Source organism: Epinephelus lanceolatus, chromosome 23, assembly GCF_041903045.1.
Source record: "Epinephelus lanceolatus isolate andai-2023 chromosome 23, ASM4190304v1, whole genome shotgun sequence".
NCBI lineage: Eukaryota > Metazoa > Chordata > Actinopteri > Perciformes > Serranidae > Epinephelus > Epinephelus lanceolatus.
The window spans coordinates 22,066,411-22,086,125 of record NC_135756.1 but is presented as its reverse complement, the minus strand read 5'-3'; the positions used below and the strand labels follow the sequence as shown (position 1 = coordinate 22,086,125).

Sequence of the window (19,715 nt, the reverse complement as noted above, 5' to 3'; positions counted from 1 at the left end):
TCCTATGATGATCTAAGACAGTCCAAAAATATGAGTAAACATGAACAACACTCTCTCCCGAATCCAAAAGCTAGAGTGCAAAACCTCAAATTTGTGATGTCATAGGGTATGAAGTGTTGACCTGCTCCATAGACAGTGAATGGTGAAAGATGTTCTAGATGACACTGAGAGTACCCAGAGAAATGTTCTGAGTATATGGATACATTTTCGGTTTCATAAGTGAGAACACTACAAAAGAATAAAGCTCATTTGTGTATAAAAAAGAAAACAAACATTCTGTGGGTCCACAAAATCAGGGTCCCATTCATCTAGTATGTTTACATGACATTAGAGAAAATTGATTCATTGTGTAATTCCAACTAAAACTGGACTTTTAAAACACATGTTAGCATGTTAGTCCGACTGAAATCGTACTAAATTGACATTCTCGAAGTCGGACTAACACAGCTAGATAATGTGATTGGGAGCTGAATACAGACCCACCTTTCTGATGTGCTCTGTGCATGCTCCACAGTTTCTGCCCCGGGCTTTGACCCAGAGGTCAAATAGCATTAAATGCATAACAGAAGAAGAAGCCAGTAACAACCCAGCCGACATTTGTATGTGGGGCCCATGAGGGTGGTAAATGGGCTGAAAAATAGGCCATATATGGGACTGTTCATGGGTTACATATTGACTCCACGCCAGCTGCCCAAATGTATGGGTTTACCCAAGTGGGTCCCAGATAAGGTGCCCATTTTGGGCCCATACCCACTATGTACCCTGCCCTAGCATAACAATGTGGAGCCCACTTGGGTAAAGCCATAGATGGGCGCAAATGGCACGGGGCCAATATGGAACCCATGGACAATCCCATACAGGGCCCATTTTCAACTCATATACATGAGTACATCCGTGCATTTTCGGAAGGACAAAATGTACAGAGCTGTAAAGTTGTCCACCATGCTACCAGTTAGCTACCAGCTAACCGTAGCTAACTTGTTTGTCGATTGCTTGGTCTGTGACGTAATAGGTCAGCCAGAAAAAGGTCCAACACTAACAAGCGTCCTACGCCATACTTGAGGCAATTAATTGAGTCCCCTCCTGCCATAACCGTAGCTCGACTTAATTGTGCATGTAAACATACAGATTGCCTATGGAGCAGCTCCAGACTGTACACCTTGTACTTGATGACATTACAAGTTTGACACTTACTTCTCTGGTTTCTGGCTTAAGGCGAGACGAGCTCATGTTCACAAATACTGTTTAAACTTCCCCAGACCATGGAAATGACATATTGAAATTCTTAATTTAGGGCGGTGTCCTGATAGATACAAACAGAAATATAATCTGTATTCCCAAAAACATTAACTTTGTTGTTTGCCTTTGCAGCAAACACACCAGGAGAGTGTGTGCATGACATTAGAAAGCCGGATTAACTCGACTTGACATGGATTTACCCTCTCTATGTCAGAGCACAGGCCTTGACAGCTCTGACATTTCAAGTGCTCAGACAGTCCTGACACAAAGCTCATTTCATTCAAATAGATTACTTAGGTGACGTCAGAAGCATAGTGCGCTACGTGTGCACGCTTGAGTGTATACACCAAGGACTAGCGGCCTGAGTTACCATCGGGGAACATGACTCATAGAGCGTCTTTGGTCATATTTTTGACTTGTGGTTGTCTTATAAGATTCTGTGTGTTCTCAACTCGTGGTATTAATTATATAATTTTGGATATTGATATGCTTTTAAGGATTAAGCGCCGCCTACGGTGCGCGCTGATGCTTAAACACGCGCTTCCAGTGAGTCACTCATCTACCAGCATGCACCGGGAGAACTTTTTTCTTCTGGTGGGTGGGATTTTTTGAGAGGCGTTGCCGCACACGGACCACTCAAGGATTTATACACCCGCCGCTAGTCACACATTTTCATACATTACGCTTTTACCCGCTGCATATTGCACACTCACAGTCAGAGGTTAAGATACTCCACGAAATAAAGACGACACAATGGCTAACTACATTCATGTCCCCGAGGAGGCTCCCGCTGTGCCCAAAATAGACGTGACAGTTGACGAGAGCGACTACAGGTCCGGCGCACTGAAGCTCATCAAGGAGCTGAGACCGAGCTGGAAGCCATCTGAGGTCAAGCTAAAGGTACATTTTAAACATTTTACTATCAGTCTTGCTTGCTATGGCATGTCTCCACTTCCTAACGTAGCGTGTACGTCTTTATTTTGTCGTTAAACTCGTGTAAAAATAGCGAAAACCGTTGTAAGCTAGTAGCGTGTTCTTAACTGAAAAACTCAAGTAAGCTAACACTAACGTTAATTTACTCCAGGAGCAACTGACACACGAAACCGGCTTTTATGGCGGCATTAAAAACAGCTGAAAATGCTAAATATTGTGTGTTAATGTCAGTAACGTTGTAAAATAGCTGCTGACACCCACAGACAGATGGTGGGTGTGTTTCTCTTAAAGATACTGCGGCGATTTAATGTTTTGCCTCTGTTAATAGCATCTGCGTCAGTATAGGTTGTGATCAAACGGTGGGAGTTTCGCTGCTTTGGCGCAGCCTGCACACCCCGTGTTCATGTGACTTCACCGACGATCCATTGAAGCTGCATATTAAATCATCCCGGTGGATGTTACGTAAGGCACGAAGCAGCATTTTTGCCTGGATATGGTTTTACAGAGAGAGGAGAGGTGTGTGTGTATCAGACTAATATTTTCATCATGCTGCGCCTTGGTGATTGAGACTCTGGAATTTATGAGATAAGTCTGCAGGCTGGGTTTGTAAACTTCTAGACTACTTATATGTATCTCATGCAATCCAGAGTGTCCTATTTGATCTGCCAAACACATAAAATAAAGCAAACAGAAAAGGGAAGCAGAAACATGGGTGGACATATGCTCCACATTACAGCATGGGGCAGATATTACCCAGAAAGTGAGTTATTTTTCCCCTTCCAGTAACAGACTGGGGGTGTGGCTCCACTTGGTAAACACAGTGAGGATGGGAGCTGGTCACATGCTTTCACCACCCTTGCCTATATTCATCAATGAGGCCAAAGTGGGAACTCAGCAAATGCCTGCCATAGCTTCCTCGTGCAAAATAAAATTCCTGACCGTCCTGTTTTTCTCAGTCAATCGCTTATAGAGTGAACAATTAGGGCTGGTATGTAGGCATCTCCCCCAGCACCACCCCCTCCTCTCTTTAAAATGTTCCCAGCTTCATAGCAGAGACAGTCCAGCCTAAATCAACCCAGACAAGCCCTAATTTCCCAATGCTATACTCACGCCTCTTTTGTGTGGCTTGCCAAATTCCAACTCCTCTCAGAACTTATGCAATACTCAAAACAATGTAGGTTTTCATGCACAGTACTTAAATAGTATAATGTGGAGGATGGGCCCACTGTCTTCCAACTACAGGCGTTGTTGGAGCACAGGACAAATGCCTTGATTCACCTGTTCTCCACTCTTTCCTCTGTTTGTCTCTTCAGTTTTTCACAGATGGGATTACCAACAAGCTGCTGGGCTGCTATGTGGGCGCAGTCATGCAGGATGTGGTTCTGGTCCGTATTTATGGCAACAAAACAGAATTGTTGGTCGACCGGGAGAATGAAGTGAAAAGTTTCAGAGTACTACAAGCACACCGCTGCGCCCCGCGCCTATACTGCACCTTCAACAATGGCCTTTGTTATGAATTTCTGCAAGGAACCGCCCTGGAGCCTGAGCACATTCGCAGCCAACCTGTTTTCAGGTAAATTGAATGCAAACTCTTGAGGTGTTTTCACAGAGTCACCTGACTTAAAGACGTATTTCACTGCTGAAAAAAATGTCTTTTCATAGAACTAGGCTGTTTATCCAGTAGAAAGATGCAAATACTTTTGAAACTGGTGTTACATGACCAGAAAAACAGAGAAATTAACATTTCGCTCAAGAGGTAGACAACCTATAACTACCAAAATGCACTGCGCCACACTGGACCAATAAACGCTCCCGCTGGTGGGTGATGTAATGCAAGCTTGTCCGTTTTGACACAGGAAATAATGTGTTGGCCAGCTGGTAAAACATGATCTTGAGTTAAACAGTAAACTAAATAGACTTGATGCATAGATTTGACAGACAGACTCACACCCACATGCAGAAAGTGCACACAGTTGCACAGTTGTCTGCTCCAGTCCAACCCTAATATACACAGTATGGCGCTATTCTGCCAGTGGAGGTGCTGTAGAGACCGTCACAATTTTGAAAATTTCTCCAAAGTCAGTCATACCCATCACGTTAGAGGTTTTTTTCCCAAAAGTGTAACCTTAGCTAGGAGGAATCTTTCTTGAACTGCAACCCTGTGGAAATCCACTGATATTATTTAGAAGTATAAACTTGTCACTAAAACGTCCAACTCTTTCATAGTTTCACCAAAATTGTCATTATCTGATCAAGTTATTGTTGTATGTGGTTTGTTTACCATTTATATGCCTTTGCATTGATCAAATAATTACATTTTTTCCCCTTCACAGCTTATACTGGAGTCCAGTTGCATATTACTGCTTGCTGCTCTGATTTTGAAGCCTGCCATTTTCTGTCTTTTTACTCTGCAGGCTCATTGCAAGGCAGCTAGCCAAGTACCATGCCATCCATGCCCACAATGGCTGGGTGCCGCAGTCTGACCTGTGGCTGAAGATGGGCAAATACTTTGCTCTCATCCCCAAGTACTTTGAGGACCCTGAGCAGAACGCCAGGTGAGGCCATGTAGGAGATTATTGTTACTGAAATCTGTCAGACCCTTAGATGTGACTGATAGACTGTCTGTCTTCTCTGTGTTGTGCTTTGAAAAGTTTTTATACATTAATAAAAGTTTGAAAAAAATTGTTTGGGAACATGTGACTTTACCACTTGTATATTTCCGTTTTCAGTTATCTCCACGTGGAACTTTGACTCACTACCTCTTTTATCAGAGTCATAAATCATCCAAATAACCTGATGTAGAGTGGCACAACACACATTTTCATTATCAGTTGTAGATGTGTCACATGTCAGAGGAAGTATGGGGAATTCCTTTTCTGATCTCGCCAGGTGTGACTTCACTTCACAGCTGTGACATTCCTGAGAGATTACACAACTGAGTTAATAACAGTTTGCCTTTAAACAGCATAAATCATGAAATAGCAGCACTCCAAAATATGTGAAAAATGGTAACGTATCATCAAGTAAAAATGATAAAATCGACCGGGTTTGTCACAGATCGTGCCTTTGTTTTATGTGGACAGGCTCATTAATATTACTCTTAGTTAGCACAGTAATACTTCACTCCGAATGAAGAATTCAAAGACAGACAACTATCTTGAGTCTTGGGGTCCACGTTTAACAACAGCAAAACTATATCAAAACCTTAGTTTACAAACTCTCAGACAACTCCTGCAGTATAATCCAAGTCTTATCTATCCAGCCGTATGCTCAGTATCTCCAAAACACAAGTATTTTCTCTAAAATCTTACTATTTGAAACACCTCTGCATAAACAGCCTAAAACATGGATGAGTAGTGCACCTGGGTGATCACATGCATTTGAACTATGCTCAGTGGAATGCACCTGCAGAGTTCAAACACGCACATTTGCCCAGGTGTGCTGCTTGTGTTATATAAGTATTCCTTTAAGTCTTGTGTCAATCTTGCATAAGCCAAAAACATGGAAGTATTGTATCCCTAAACTATTATTCTGCATAATATGTATGTTACTCTGTTCCAGGTGTGTCACTATATTTGCCTGATGAAGGTCTAACATGGAAACATCGCAAACAAATGTATTTTTCAAGTTAGACAGCGTGCAGGAGTTTGTTCGCAACTTTTGATCCTACTTGTCCCTCTCTTACGCACCTGTCTCACGAAATAGTTTTGCGAAGTGTTCTTTTGTTCTGGGTGTGTCAGTACCAACAAAACAGGTGTGCTACATCACAGGAAAACTAATTTATGATTAGAACAAGCTTCAGGCACTATGACAACATCATTGTTTGAACATTGCATTGGCAATAACAGCTACCTTTGTATATGTTGATAGTGACACTCAAATGCTACTGACTTCGCAGGCTGTTGTTTTCCTTGGAGGCCAACCAAGTATTAACATTGTAAATAAAAAATGCTAAAAGACTTGCATAAGACTGAGACGCCTGCGGCATCGTAGGGGTTTTGTGTGTGTTGAAGGCAAAAACAATTTAAACAAACAACAAGAAATGTTTATTTCTTGTTACCTTATAGTCTCCTGATCATGTCCTACTGATGATTGTGGTGTTGCACAGTGTTAGCGTTGTAGTATTTATCTGGTACCTCGGAATGTTAGCAAAGCAGAGTCTGACAAATGGACAAAAATAGTATACTGTTATATGTAAGCAGCACTTTGTGTGAGCACTGTGAATGGTGAAACTACTGTAATAATAGAACCTAATCTAACAGTCTAACAGGCAGGAAATGCAGTTGTGAATGCGTTGTAGTGAGGACTAGGCTTGGGTCATATCTATTTTTTCATACTTTATTAGAGTGTATGTATATGACAGAATTTGTGTAAACAAACAAACCAGATTTCTGTTTCATCATTAGTGTAAGGTCCACAAAGTCTAATATTTACCTTAATACTTGCGTTTGGCCATGTTGTTGAGCTAGTTTGCTGTCTCTGAGTATCTATCTGTTATTCACTCTACAGCAGGAAATGGCACTTAAAATAAAAGCCTGTGCAGGAAATTTCACTGTACTTCAAAAATAAAATGTGTTTTTTTTTTTTTGAAGCTTAACATGTTTGTTAGTCACTTTTGGTCCATTAAGAATGGACCCGCAACCCACTGTGGGACCACGACCCTCCAGCTGGGAACCACTGATCTAGCCTACAATACTGTTTTTCTACTATAACACTTATGGCCCATAGAATAATGAACAGATAGGAAATGAGCGCCCTTCTTGCTGAGGGACCTGATGACACTTGTTGCGGCGGATACTGACACATCAGTGGGCTCAATGGAGATGATGTGTTTAATAAAATCACGTGGCTAATAAACTCAAGATAAAGTTATGTGTGGCAATACTTCCAAACTCCTGTAACGTTATCCCCACCTCTCACAGTCGCCATTTTCTTAGCCCAGCTGCCTGTTCCACCAGGAAAGACTGACCTCTGGTGGCATGTACTGGGCACTACAATACATTGCCTCAATACAGCATCTCTATCAGTTTAATAGAAAGAGGAGCGTTTGTATTTTTGACGGTAATTTCTAAATACCCCAGTAAACCGTAATACCTTAATACCGCCCAACCCAAGTGAGGACTTACACAAACTCACAAAAAGTTTTATTCTAGGAGTAAAATTGGGAGGATTTAAGTTTACCTTTTCTTATTCTTTTAATGTCATAATGTGTTCTCATTTTGCTCAGATTGGGATTTTGTGAGACACAACTTGTTTTCATGCTAAACTGATCAAATATTACATAAATAAGAACTTCTGTAACCAGATCATGTGGTTTCTTTGTTGTGGATCAATTTACATTGAGCTTGCATTTATGAATATATCACTCGTCTTTTTTCTCCACTTCTTCCATATGAATTGTATCGCACAGTCTGTAAAATTAATTAATTTCCCTGTCTTCCCTTTTCATGCCTCTTATTTTTCTGTTCCTGTTTCTATCCTCACCTCAAATTTCTAAGTCTACTTTCGGGTTCCCTAAACTGATTTAACCTCCACCTGTTCTTGTGTTAATGCTCTCAATGCTCCTGTCTCTTTCCATATACAGTATTCACCCTCTTTGACTCTGCCCCCCTCCAGGTTGAACATGGAGGTGCCCAGCCCGCGGTGCCTCCGAGAAGAGCTGGTGTGGCTTCAGCAGAGCTTGTCTGTGCTGGGCTCCCCTGTCGTTCTCTGCCACAATGACCTGCTCTGCAAAAACATCATCTACAATGAGGAGGCAGGTGAGTATTAACTGCACGAGTGCAGTCATAGACATTACCGTGTGACTGAATTGTGTTGTAGTGTGAACTGCACTGGTGTCTGCACTCAGGTAGGACTGCATTAACTGCACTTCCTTGACCCCCAGTCACATGCTTCACTCATTGTTGGTGTTTGCATTGGGCTGCAGGTGTAGAATTAGAACGATCAGAGAAGACAAAGCTGTTAATTGGGTGCTCTTGTTTTGCTCAAAATGGAATCCAAATTTGAAATGGGATGAAACCATTTAAAGTTATGTGTTGATTTGGGGCAAAGTTACATGCAATTGGCAAATACAGATTTTATTTAGTCTTGAGGATTTCAATTTCCCATACTGGGATACCTGCAGTAGTAAAGCTTTGTTGAGAAGCACAAATTGAAGCTGTTTCTAATGTGGATTTTATTCTTTTTCCCAAGTTTTATCTGATCTGTTCTAATTCTGTGCTGAAAACTTAGAATGTAAACCACTGTTATCAGCCTGGACAAACAATACCATTACATCATACCACATACCAAATCTCAGTTTTATTGACAGCACATGTTTTTGGTGCTTTAGCAATGTTTTTTTTTTTCTTTTTTGATTTTATGAAAGTCAAGCGACCTGTCCTCAGGCAAACTTATCAGCTTGCTTTTGGTCAATGAGACTGTTTTTAATCACTGTCTTTGTAGCAGAGGAATTTTGGGTTGAACGTGTGAGAGCAAATAAGAAAGGGGGGGGAAGAAGAGAGTATAATTTTTGTATGTGGGAGGTGGGGTGGGGGATTGGGTTTAAGAGCTGTCAGCCCCCTCGTCGGTTCGCGGCGAGGGGCGGGGCCCTTCTCATAGCTCCTTGTGTCTAGCCTTTCTCCCCTAGGAATGACAGCCGAGGCTGTGGCTGCCCTGCGCCGCCCTGCCCCTGGGGAGGCAATGGAGAGAGAAAAACCTCACGCACAGTCGGCTTTGAGGGCCCCTCGCGTAGTCTGCCCACTGCTCAGGCTAATCGGGATGAGTTCATGGCAGCAGTAGGAGCCACGTACCTACCTATTACCCTCCAATGCTACTCGCCTGCCAGTTGTCCCACTGACAGTAGTGAGGCTACTTACGATGCTGGTTATTACACACATGTTTTTCATGTTTGCACTTGCTTGAAGTCACTCTGAGCACCAGCCAAATGCCTAAAGTGTACTTCTACTTTCCGTCACTGCTTTTGACTCCGTAATTTCCACTTCATAGTATCAGTATTGTTCACTGAGCAGACTATATAAGTAGAAGGATATGTTTGGAGATATTCTGCATTTGTTTTTATTGTTAACAACCCCAATGAAAAAAACAAAACCAACCTGTGCAGCCAAAACTCTTTCTATAGTTTATCCCTCAGTGCCATAGAGATACATTGTTGTCCAGGAACTATTAATAATACAACAATGAGCCACACTGTGTTACTGGCTGACATGGTGAACAAAAACAATAGTTTATTTTGAGTCACCCTCCTGTTGTCATAAATAGTCATTAGTGCGTCAAATGTCTATTAATCCACAGCTGAAAATAGTCTGTAAATTCATTGTTTGCTAATGGTTGCGTAAGACTAGTTAAAAATGACAGTGTCCGCCTGTTTGAAGCCTTTCTTGTACATTTGTGACCCCATTTTTTAGAGATTAGTGCTCAGAGGGGATGAATGGGCTTTGGGCTGAGAGCCACAGACTAGGGAAGTTGGAAAGCACTGAGAGATGAACTAACACATTGTTGGTTTGGGTCTTTTCATGGGATTTGCTGGCATTAACAACAATAGAGAATATCACCACCTTTATCCTTCTTAACTGAAACATGCTTCTGCAAAAAATGCGGTGAAACGCCTGTGCCTGAGCACACAGAGTTCTAGGCTACCAAAGGTCGCAGAGAAGTAGACATGCACACCTGCAGAGTCTAATTCGAATCTGTGGCTCTGCATATCAAACAAGATACCCTCTTTCACTGGGATTGGGCTAACACCCAGCGTTGAACTCCCTTGAATTCCTTTACATTGAGTTGTGACAGATGCAACCCCGTGTAGACTGGTATAGATCTCTTGTACGAACATGTAAAAGGCTACGTAACATCCATGCATATTTGCAGACTTGCAGAATCATGTTTCAGGCTTTAGTAAGAAAGGCTGAGGTGGAAGTGTCATTGATGAGAGGCCAGAACAGACAGGATCTTTCACTTATCCCAGCCCCTCCAGTTTATGTCTTAACACTGGAAACACAACCAGACCACACCTACAGATGACAGCCACAATGGAATGAACACCACAACAGAGTCCAGGGACTTCAGCTCCAAGCCATAATTACTGCTTTTCTGACCGCACCCACCTAAAGCTGTTGAACCCATCGTTCTAGCAAATTTTATCCCCATCTTGCCCTGCATTTGGAGCCTTTTGTCGAACAGAAGAACAGAGTAGGCATGTAAAGAGGCTAAACAGCTACCCCACTGCTTCCTGTCACTTCTCAGCTGTAGTTGCTGAGCTGAAACCACTCGTCTGCCAAATGCGACAGCAGAGAAGCCACCACTTCCTGTATTGATAAAAACTATAAACAGAAGCGGTGGAAACTCAATAATTGTTCTCACTTTTCCAAAGATATTGTTAATAGTTGCAAATATACCCCCAGCATGTGCTGTACCTTCTTACTTTTCTTCTCTCCTTTGTCTCTCTTTACTGTGTCACTCAGCCTCCAACACAGGCTGCTTTAGTTTCCCTGCCCCTATCACTTTACTCAGATGTTTGCGAAGAAGAAGAAAAAAAATCTGCACACTTTTTCTGAGTCCCAAGGGCCATAAAATCTGCAGCTCAGCAGCCAACAGGAAACCTCTCAAAGATTCTGTCATTTGCAGACGCAGCAGAGGGGGTCACGCTATTGGGTTCACAGTGGGCCAATGGGAAGGGAGCATTGGAGGGGTGTGTTGTGAGAAGGGGAAGTGAGGTTACATGGGTGTGGGGGGTGGGGGGGGTTAAGAGAAGAAACGGGAGGTTTGGCAGCGGAGCTTGGTCTTCCAACACAGTGCGTGGGAGCAAGAATGGATAAAAGACAAAATATGTCAGTGTGAGAGTGAGCATGTGTGAAAGATGTGTTTGCCCCAACCTTTTCATCTGCTGCACAGGGGGGGCTATAGCCACTGCCTGGAGGTGTTCAGTTGTGTCCCGCTAGGACCTACACGCCGGCTGGTAACCCACCTCAAAGTGTCTTTCTCTGTAGTCCAGCACCACCTCAAAAACTCATGTTCCACATGTTAAGCCAAATAAATTAGGCAAGGCCAAAACAAAGAGTGGAGACATTTGAATCAAAATGTTTTGTTCTTTAAAGCCACATTTATTTGCTAATCTCTCTGTAACAACCGGGCTTGTAAGGGTTTGTATTTTGAGATCAGCCACCACCATTTTGAGATCCATGCTTCCCTCTTTCGTCACGACACCTCATGTTTTCACTGGCCTTCAAATGTAACCAACAACACATTCTTTGACTCTTCCTCTCCACGCATGAACAATGGATTGAAAGTTTAAAGAGATGCCTTTTCAGATGTAGATGCCAAGTATGTATTTTATGACCTTAAGCCTTCAAGCTGTGCGACTAGATGTCTGACTGTGGGTTGACATAAAGACACATGTGACATCACAAAACTTTAAAAACCATTGTAAATTGGCATGTCCCGAAGGTTTACTGTAAGAGCTATAACTTTTGTTGGCCTTTAGATACAGACGAGTACATTGTCTGCTGTAAAACCAGACTCAGGCTACAGGAGTGTTGGGCCGATACATACCAGTCTCTCTAACCATTTCCTCATCCAGAGTCGTTCAGCCTTCTATTTCAGGTTTTGTCGCCTTAAAGTATTGTTAACATTACAGCAAGTTACAGCACCACGTTAGTCTCTGTGTTGTTAACATCTGCTTCCTTATTTTCGAATCTTGTAGTGGATTAGACACAAGAACATCTGTGATGCAACCCGATTTCAAAATCCACTAGGATTTTAAAACTCCTGTAGTCTGAGCTCTGCTTAAGTCAGCAAAGTTCTGAGAGAGCATGTATCAAACAGTGTGTTGCTGTACATTTGCCCCCGGCAGCTCACTGTGCTTTTCCACAGACCACTTTCTTTGTGTTTTACTATCTTCCTCCCTTTGTCCCTCTGCTTTCTTTGTCCTTTTTTTCCTCCTCCATCTCTGTAAAACATAACTTTGTCTTGGCCATTTTCCCTTCCCTCTGTGCATGTATCCAAAACAAACATTCTCTCAGAAGCCAGATGCACTCCTCTTTTTGCCTCGATTTTTGTATGCCTTCCATGTGTTGCATTAGGATTTGCACATTTTCATCTCTGCTAATGAATCCCGGCTGCCTATTTTGTTTTGTTGTGGGGAAAACAAAGGCTGATAACTCAGTTAGTGTTGCATTTAATCTGCTCAACCTCCATGAAGATCTGCAAGCTATCTATCCATATCTATATATCTATATGCTCTGATTCTGATGACCAAATTAATATCCCACATTTACTTAACAAGAGCTTTTATTCTGAATATATATCTTGACTCTGACTTCTTTAAACAGCACTGTAGTGCATGTGTAAGAAGTATTTTGTCAGTAATTATTTTCGAAAGAACACCTTTTAAGTCTGAATGTGTCTTTTTTAATCCCTTTTATTTCATTATCTGTGCTGAATTTTCCCTCTACAGTCCACTTCTCTCAAAATACAAGCTCTTACTCCTCGCCCCACAATCAGCTAACTAGCCAGCCACTCCAGTCAGACAGGAAGAAAGTTACAGTGTGAAATGAAAAAGCCTTGACATTCTGAGTTATCAAAGGGAAAACACATCATTATCATTTTAACGTCCGCTTTCCATGTCTCTGTCTAAACAACGCTGCTTCTCTTTTCAGGCAATGTAAAGTTCATTGACTACGAGTATGCTGGGTACAATTACCAAGCCTACGACATTGGGAACCATTTCAATGAGTTTGCAGGTCAGAATAACTTGTTCTGTTTGATGTGTATAAATAAGATGAGTGTATGAAATGTTTACGGAGTATTTAATCTGTGTGTGTTCATGTGTTGCAGGCCTGAATGAGGTGGATTATAGTCACTACCCACAACGGGCCTTTCAGCTGCAGTGGCTCCACTCCTACCTTGAGGCCTATAAGGAGTACAAAGGCCAGACCAGTGAAGTGACCGACAGGGAGGTGGAGGTTCTCTATGTCCAAGTCAACCAATTTGCCCTGGTAAGCATTTCTCCCTGTGTGGTTACTCCTTTCCCATTGCCATGGCTTCCTCCGGCAAAGGCTTGCTGCTCTGATATGTCGCCACTAGGGTTGGGTCGGTTCTCGGTAATACCAATTCGGTTCGGTACTCCGTCTTGGACTGGGGTTTCTTTTTTTTTCTTTTTTTTTTTTTTTTTGGAGACCGACCGGACCGCATACTCGGGCGAAACGTATGCAGAGCAGACTATGCGGAGGTCGCGCACCAGTGTCACAACGGCATGTATTTTTCACATCGCGAGGATTTTTCACGGACATTTTTACACGGAGTCCGCTATAGTACACCCCAGTCTGTGGGCACCTTTGTCTGCCTCTTCGCCAAGCGCACAGCGAGCAGGAGAGAGAGGGGGGTGGGGCGGCGGCCTCTACTGTAGCCTGGAGTTTGTAGTGACGGGGAGTCGATAATGGCGGAAAATTTAGTCTCAAAGAAATCAAAGAATGCGCCACTATGGCAACACTTTGGCTTTGAGCCAGACGAAGGAGGCAACCCTTGTTTGCACTGATTGAGTAAGCTGCAAAATTTATTTGTAAGGAATAAAAGAAACTTGTTACTGTCACTCTGTTGTCCTAAGGTCGTCTTTTATTTTAAGTGAGTCAGATGCACCCCCAAGTGGCGAAAATCTGGTATTACCAACTTGATACTTTTTTCTTTTTCTTTTTCTTTTTTTTTTAACAACAACCGGACCGTTGTTTTTTTTTTTTTTTTCCTCATACCGACCCAACCCTAGTCGCCACAAATGCTTTTCAGTGGCTCCCGACTGTCTTATACTCATGTTACTTTCGGTAACCATTCCACCGTGATGTTGGTCCAAGCAGAGAAATCTTTGGTCTTACTTTTCACCACTTGCGTAATATATTTTACAATTACGCAACTAGCCACAGACAAGGCAGTCTGCTTCCTGGTTACATGCGTGCCCAGTGTACATGAATGGTCATGTGATATGCATTTTCAGGCGTGTTAGAGATTATTTCTGAAATAGTGCCAGGACACTTGTGTGTACAGAGATTTTGTTCTAAAATGAGGATGTGGTCTGTATGGTCACATAGAGAGGAGCCTCCAAAAAATAGATTTATAAAAAAACCCACACATTTAAAGAAACAGGTGTCAGTTTTGGCCAAATTCACATTTAAATTAGTACAGCGCCTCATGAGTTTGGGAAACTAAAATAAGTTGATACAGGAGCCCATGGATTTAAAAACCTTTTTGTTTTCACATGGAGTTTTGCTGTTCATTTTTCCATTGAGTATATTGATGTAGGGTGGATGTTCTTGTATTTTTTTGGCCACCAACAAAAGCGTATGCAGCAAGAAACCCTTTCCAAGTCTTGAATTTTTAAAGCCCAAGACAGTGATGGTTTTCTGAGAGGCAGATAATAGGTAGTTGTCAGACTGCAGCTAGGCCTATAGTCCTAATATGGCTGTGTAATTATAGGTAAAAGGAGTATCCGGTTATTTTTGCTAATCTTGTCATCAGTTATCAGCTGTCACTCACGAGTTGAGGAAGAAAATGAAGAAGAACAATGACATTGTAATTTGATAATGGCTTGTCGTCACCCATATGAGTTCTGTTTGCTGAAACACCTGTACTTTACCTGTGCCTTGAGGCAAGTGAAGGCTGAGAACAGTTGGTAAAATAAAGTTGTCATTGGGTTAATATACCAACAAAGTATTAAATTAACATTTAGACTATATTTTCTCAGTAGTTGGTTAATTATGAAGTGAGAAATTAGTCTTGATACGGTCAAAGATGATCAGAGAACCGAACTTGAACACTTGGAGAGCACAGTGAACGTCCTGGGGGCTCGTCCTGAGCAAATTTTCCAGGGCCTGCTGCCAGGTGTTGGGTCAGCAAACATGGATTTTATTGTGGTGTGGGTTAAACAGAGCACAGAGTGATGCAGGCTGTAACCTGCGCCACCTGCTCTGATTATGAGAGATGGATGTTTGTGATGTGCTCGCTGATGGGGCCAGCATGTGGGAGGTGCTCTTAATGCCAACTTGTAACCCCAGTGAGGCTCAGCGCTCTTCCCCTGAGCCACACTCTGCCTTGTTTACTGTCAAGAGGAAAAGAGGGCAGTGTGGAGGATGGGCAAGCAAAGCAATTGTGTTTCTGTGTCAGCTATTTGTTGTTGTTGCCATAGGGCTTCTGCTGGCATTGTACATGCTTGAGTGTGCTGTGTTGGGTAATTAGAAACGACATTTACTTTTAGACAGTGAGTGCATGCTAATCCTTTGTGTCTCTGCGTTGTTCTCTTTCTCCTCTGTGTCCAGGCATCTCATTTCTTCTGGGGTCTCTGGGCTCTGATTCAGGCCAAGGTCTCCACCATCGACTTTGACTTCTTGGGGTATGTTGCTATCTTGAAATATTTATCGACAGCTATTGTGTTATCTCAGCGCATAGCGTTTAACAGTCTGATAATTTTGCACTGGCTGCTAACATGTCATACATTTTTTATCTGAATCACTGATGCTGCTCTTCTCTCTGTGTGTCCCAGATATGCAGTCCTGCGCTTCAACCAGTACTTCAAAATGAAACTGGAGGTGGCTGAGCTGAACTTACCCGAATAAAAGCCCCCGCCCCCTCGTCTTGTCTTCCTCCTGCTCTTCCTCCCTGCCGACCTGCTCTGAGCCTCACATGACAACCGCAGAGCGCCCTGTAGGGGTCTATGTAGGAAGGAGCCAGACTGAGAGTCTGTCCTGCTCAGTGCCTACAGGTCCCCTCTACATGTCCTTATCTCTATAGACTGAATGGACCACACTTTGCCATCCTCTACTGACACACATTTGTAAACTGGTAGCCCAAATCATTGGTAATGTGGGTGTGTGTGAAGTACAGACCTGTTATAATGTGAAGCCCACGTGGATTATTCTGATATCAGTTAGGGTGTTAACCTGCGATTTGTATTTGTAAGCTGATATCACTATGAATAAGTGGCGGTGGAATGTCACCTTATCAAACATATAGTGATCATTGACATGACTGACAGGTGGCCCAAACTCTAATCTGATTGCCTTGAGAAAGCTTCCTCATGTGTGTGTTCATGGAGGAAACTCCCAAGTGTCAGCCCAGCTAACGACCAAATTTATAACAGTGAATAAAAGCAATACAAAGCCTGCCTGCTTTGTTTGCTAAAGAACCAAGATGAAAGAAAAGAACAAATGCCGACATGGAACGGCCAGTGCTGTCCCAAAATCCCATGTGAGGTGAGCTAAGTCACTCCCCACCCCCCTAAAAAAAAAAAAAAGAAAAACTTGTGGCCTGCCTTGTGACTCTGTTTTTACCCTTATTTTCTTCAGCATACTGTGGATGGGTGGTGCGCCAGAGTAGCTGTGTAGTCAATGTTGCTGTGTAGTTTGGTGAGGGCTTGTGTGTTTTGATTTTCTCGTATAAAGGTAGAAACATCGAGTTGTAGGAGAGCAACTTGTGTTTACATCTAGCCCCTCCCTAAAGTCAAATAGTTGCGCTGCATATAGGTGAGCGGTTTTGACTCGAGGGAGGTTTTCACTGTAATGTACGTTTCTTGTATCGTTTTGACACTCGTTTTTCTTTGTCTTAACTGGGGACAAGCTTGCATCTCACTGTAATTTGAACATTCCGTGTTCATAATGGTAGATAGGAAATTTGGTCGTAGTTCACATGGTCAGTTAGCAGTGTCGGGGACTTAATTCACTGTGACATCGACTGTAAGACATGCTGTACATGCGAGACCAAACCATTTTATTGTCTGCTCCATGTCAGGGAACGTTTTGGAATCATCTTTATGAAACACTGCTGTTCAGTCCTAATGAAGACGGGACATTTTATATATGTTACGACCAGTTTTCACTCACGTGTGTGTATTAAGATGAATGTGACAAAACCTTGCTGACTGTCAGATTGCTGAGCCACTGTTGGCATTCATCATTTGAAGCGCCCGTTGTTGAAGGTCTGTTTTGAAAAGTGGAATTTTGTTGAAATAGAAAGTGGAGTTGGTTGGTTAAACACATCTGTGTCAAGTTATAAAAGCAATGTAATGAAAGTCAGCTGTAAGAGGGACCTGAGGAGCAAGAGCACCATCTGTTGGAGAAAAAAATTAATGGCTGCTATCAGTAACTGTTCTTCATATTCACTTTTGACCGTCATGTTAAATGTTTTTTAAATGAGCTTTAGCAGGCCCTTTTAAAAAAACAAGTTCATCTCTTGGTTACTTTAACAAGCCTACACCAAAGTGCTGACATCTGTTTTTCTTTTTGCTTGTACATAATGCACACTGTATCATTTCCTATGTAGCACAAAGAGAATAACAGTTCTATAGACTTTTTATACTTATTTAAATTGAGACGTTGAGGCTGAGGTCTTTGAGAGTGTGTGGATGTTTCCTTATGCAGCAGCACTCTATATAGTGGCAGAAGAGCACCTGAGTTTCTGCTTCCTACACTTGAGCAAGTAAAACATAAAATGTCACATGTAAAAATGTGGTCAAACAAGTTTTCTTGTTTACTCCAAAACAGTTTGCTAATCACATTGTTGCCCAGGTGCTCTCTACTGAGACAGCTTCGCAAAGCTCTGTGAAGAAGAGACCATTACTGACAAGACTGGACACTAGTGTGATGGTGTGCCTGTGAAAGCTCTTATTTTGTACTTACGGGTTTGAAGGTTAGGCCTGTTACTGATTTAAGATCGAAGAAGTGAGAAGTTGTTTGTGTTGAGCCTAATGTGAATTTGAAATTTATGTACAATGGCTTTTAGCAAATGTGAAAAACTGTTTTGATAATCGTTTTGATTTGTGTTGAAGGAACATGTATAGGTTCTGTAAAAGGGTGTCCGGTTAGCACACTGTCAGACCACATTTACACATAACACTCATACATGATTGAAGTTAGTCAAATTAGACTGCCACATAATCAAAGAATGTTAGACATAATATTGCTATTTTTCAGCTATCTGAAACGAATGAATTTCACTGGACATGATACACACGTCATCTTAGTACCGCTAACAATATGAAGCTTCACTACTATTTAACATTGTACAAAAGTCTGTCCTTAAATTTCTGGCCACTTTAGCATATGTTTATATGTACAGTAAACACATGTAATAATATCTCTGCTTGTTCTCAAATGTGAATGAATGTAAATAGAGGGAGTTCTTTTATCTTTTTTCTTTTTGTTTTCTAAAAGTTGCATTAAAGTGAATAGTTGCCTGGGGTAAGAGCTGAAAAAAAAAAAAACATTTTCAATACTGTAAACATGCTTTGAAAAAATAAAGTCTATTTACCCTTATTTGTGTCTTTGTTTCGTCTTGTGTCTCTTTGGGTGTTAAACAAAGAGCTTTTTGACTTTGTTGTGAGTTAACAAGTTCAAAAAGTTAAAATCTGGGTGGTAGTCTTTTGGCAGAGGGGCAGTTTTATTACAACAACATAACAGAATCATACTGACCTTTAATTTTATACAAACATTGTCAAGACAGTTATTTTAATGTTGTGGCCAGTGTTGGGGAAACCACTTGAGCATAGCTTTGCAAATCTAGTTTGGTTAACTAAAGTTAATAAGAAAAAGTCTGTTGAACTTCTTTATACATATGATATGAAAATATAAAAAATAATACAAAAAAAGTCACATGCCAGAAAAACTTCACAGGTCATGCATGAACTAAAACAATAAAATTCGCCACTGTTATGGGAAAATGCAAGGGATGTCCTCTTTGGTTTCTTTAAGAAGTTATAATAAATAGCATGCGACAACTTAGCTGAACATTAATAAATAATAGCAATAATCAATACTTGTGACTAATTGTGATTGAAGGGGAGTCACTTAGAGAAGCAATAATAAAAATAAATCAATAAAAATTAAAAAAAATCATCCCATTGGTTTTATGGCCCAGAACTGTTTGTAGATTTAGTAGTTAAGTACACAAAAATGGCACAAAAGTAATTAAACTACATGAATTACTATGCAAATATAAATGTAACGTTAGTTGAACTAGTACCAAGCTACTGCAAAATGTCCCTAAACTACTAGTTTAGTTACATGTAGTTCACCACTTCCCTACTGTTTTATTACAACAAAATAACTAAAATGAATACGAAAACAATTATTGATATAAATATTTTTAAAATAAACAAATTTAATAAGTTTCTTCGTCAAGATGTCTTCTTCTCTTTTCATTCTGCCTCAATTGAGTGAAACGGCGCCCTCTAGGCAAACGGCTTGTAAACTTTTACCAGTCGATGCGGTCAAAGACGGTATTGCACCCATAGACATATACGTCCATGATTGCACCCGTAGCAAAGTCTACCAGAGGGGAGAAAGGTCAAAAGAGAGGAAAAAAATTAAATGGCCTCCTCTAAAAGCTGAACGGACAAATCTCTGAAATTGTGCCACAAGTACTTCCTACAAATAATGTAAAGTTCACATCATAAATCAAGTAAAACAGCCTGTGAAGTTAGCTTGTTTTCCAGAATTGCTAAAGTTGTGTTATAGTGGCTTATCACACAGTAGCGCTGTAACAAAAACACAGGCGTTAATGACGACATT

General features: G+C 41.5%; 1 protein-coding gene across 1 annotated transcript; it reads left to right on the top strand.

The window, feature by feature from the left end:
* The first annotated feature begins 1,820 nt into the window (after positions 1-1,820).
* etnk1 (ethanolamine kinase 1) lies at positions 1,821-16,450 on the top strand. Its single transcript, XM_033614300.2, has 8 exons — positions 1,821-2,139; positions 3,486-3,745; positions 4,587-4,727; positions 7,789-7,931; positions 12,825-12,908; positions 13,003-13,163; positions 15,471-15,544; positions 15,695-16,450. The coding sequence occupies exons 1-8, from the start codon at positions 1,993-1,995 to the stop codon at positions 15,765-15,767; spliced, it is 1,083 nt and encodes a 360-aa protein (XP_033470191.1). The 5' UTR covers positions 1,821-1,992; the 3' UTR covers positions 15,768-16,450.
* Positions 16,451-19,715: the final 3,265 nt, after the last annotated feature.

What these genes read in the sequence shown, in the direction of transcription:
- etnk1 (XM_033614300.2), top strand. Translation starts at nt 1,993, where the DNA reads ATGGCTAACTACATTCATGTCCCCGAGGAGGCTCCCGCTGTGCCCAAA. An exon ending in CGCAGCCAACCTGTTTTCAG is followed by an intron (nt 3,746 to 4,586) that starts GTAAATTGAATG and finishes TTTACTCTGCAG; the next exon opens with GCTCATTGCAAGGCAGCTAG. An exon ending in CCATTTCAATGAGTTTGCAG is followed by an intron (nt 12,909 to 13,002) that starts GTCAGAATAACT and finishes CATGTGTTGCAG; the next exon opens with GCCTGAATGAGGTGGATTAT.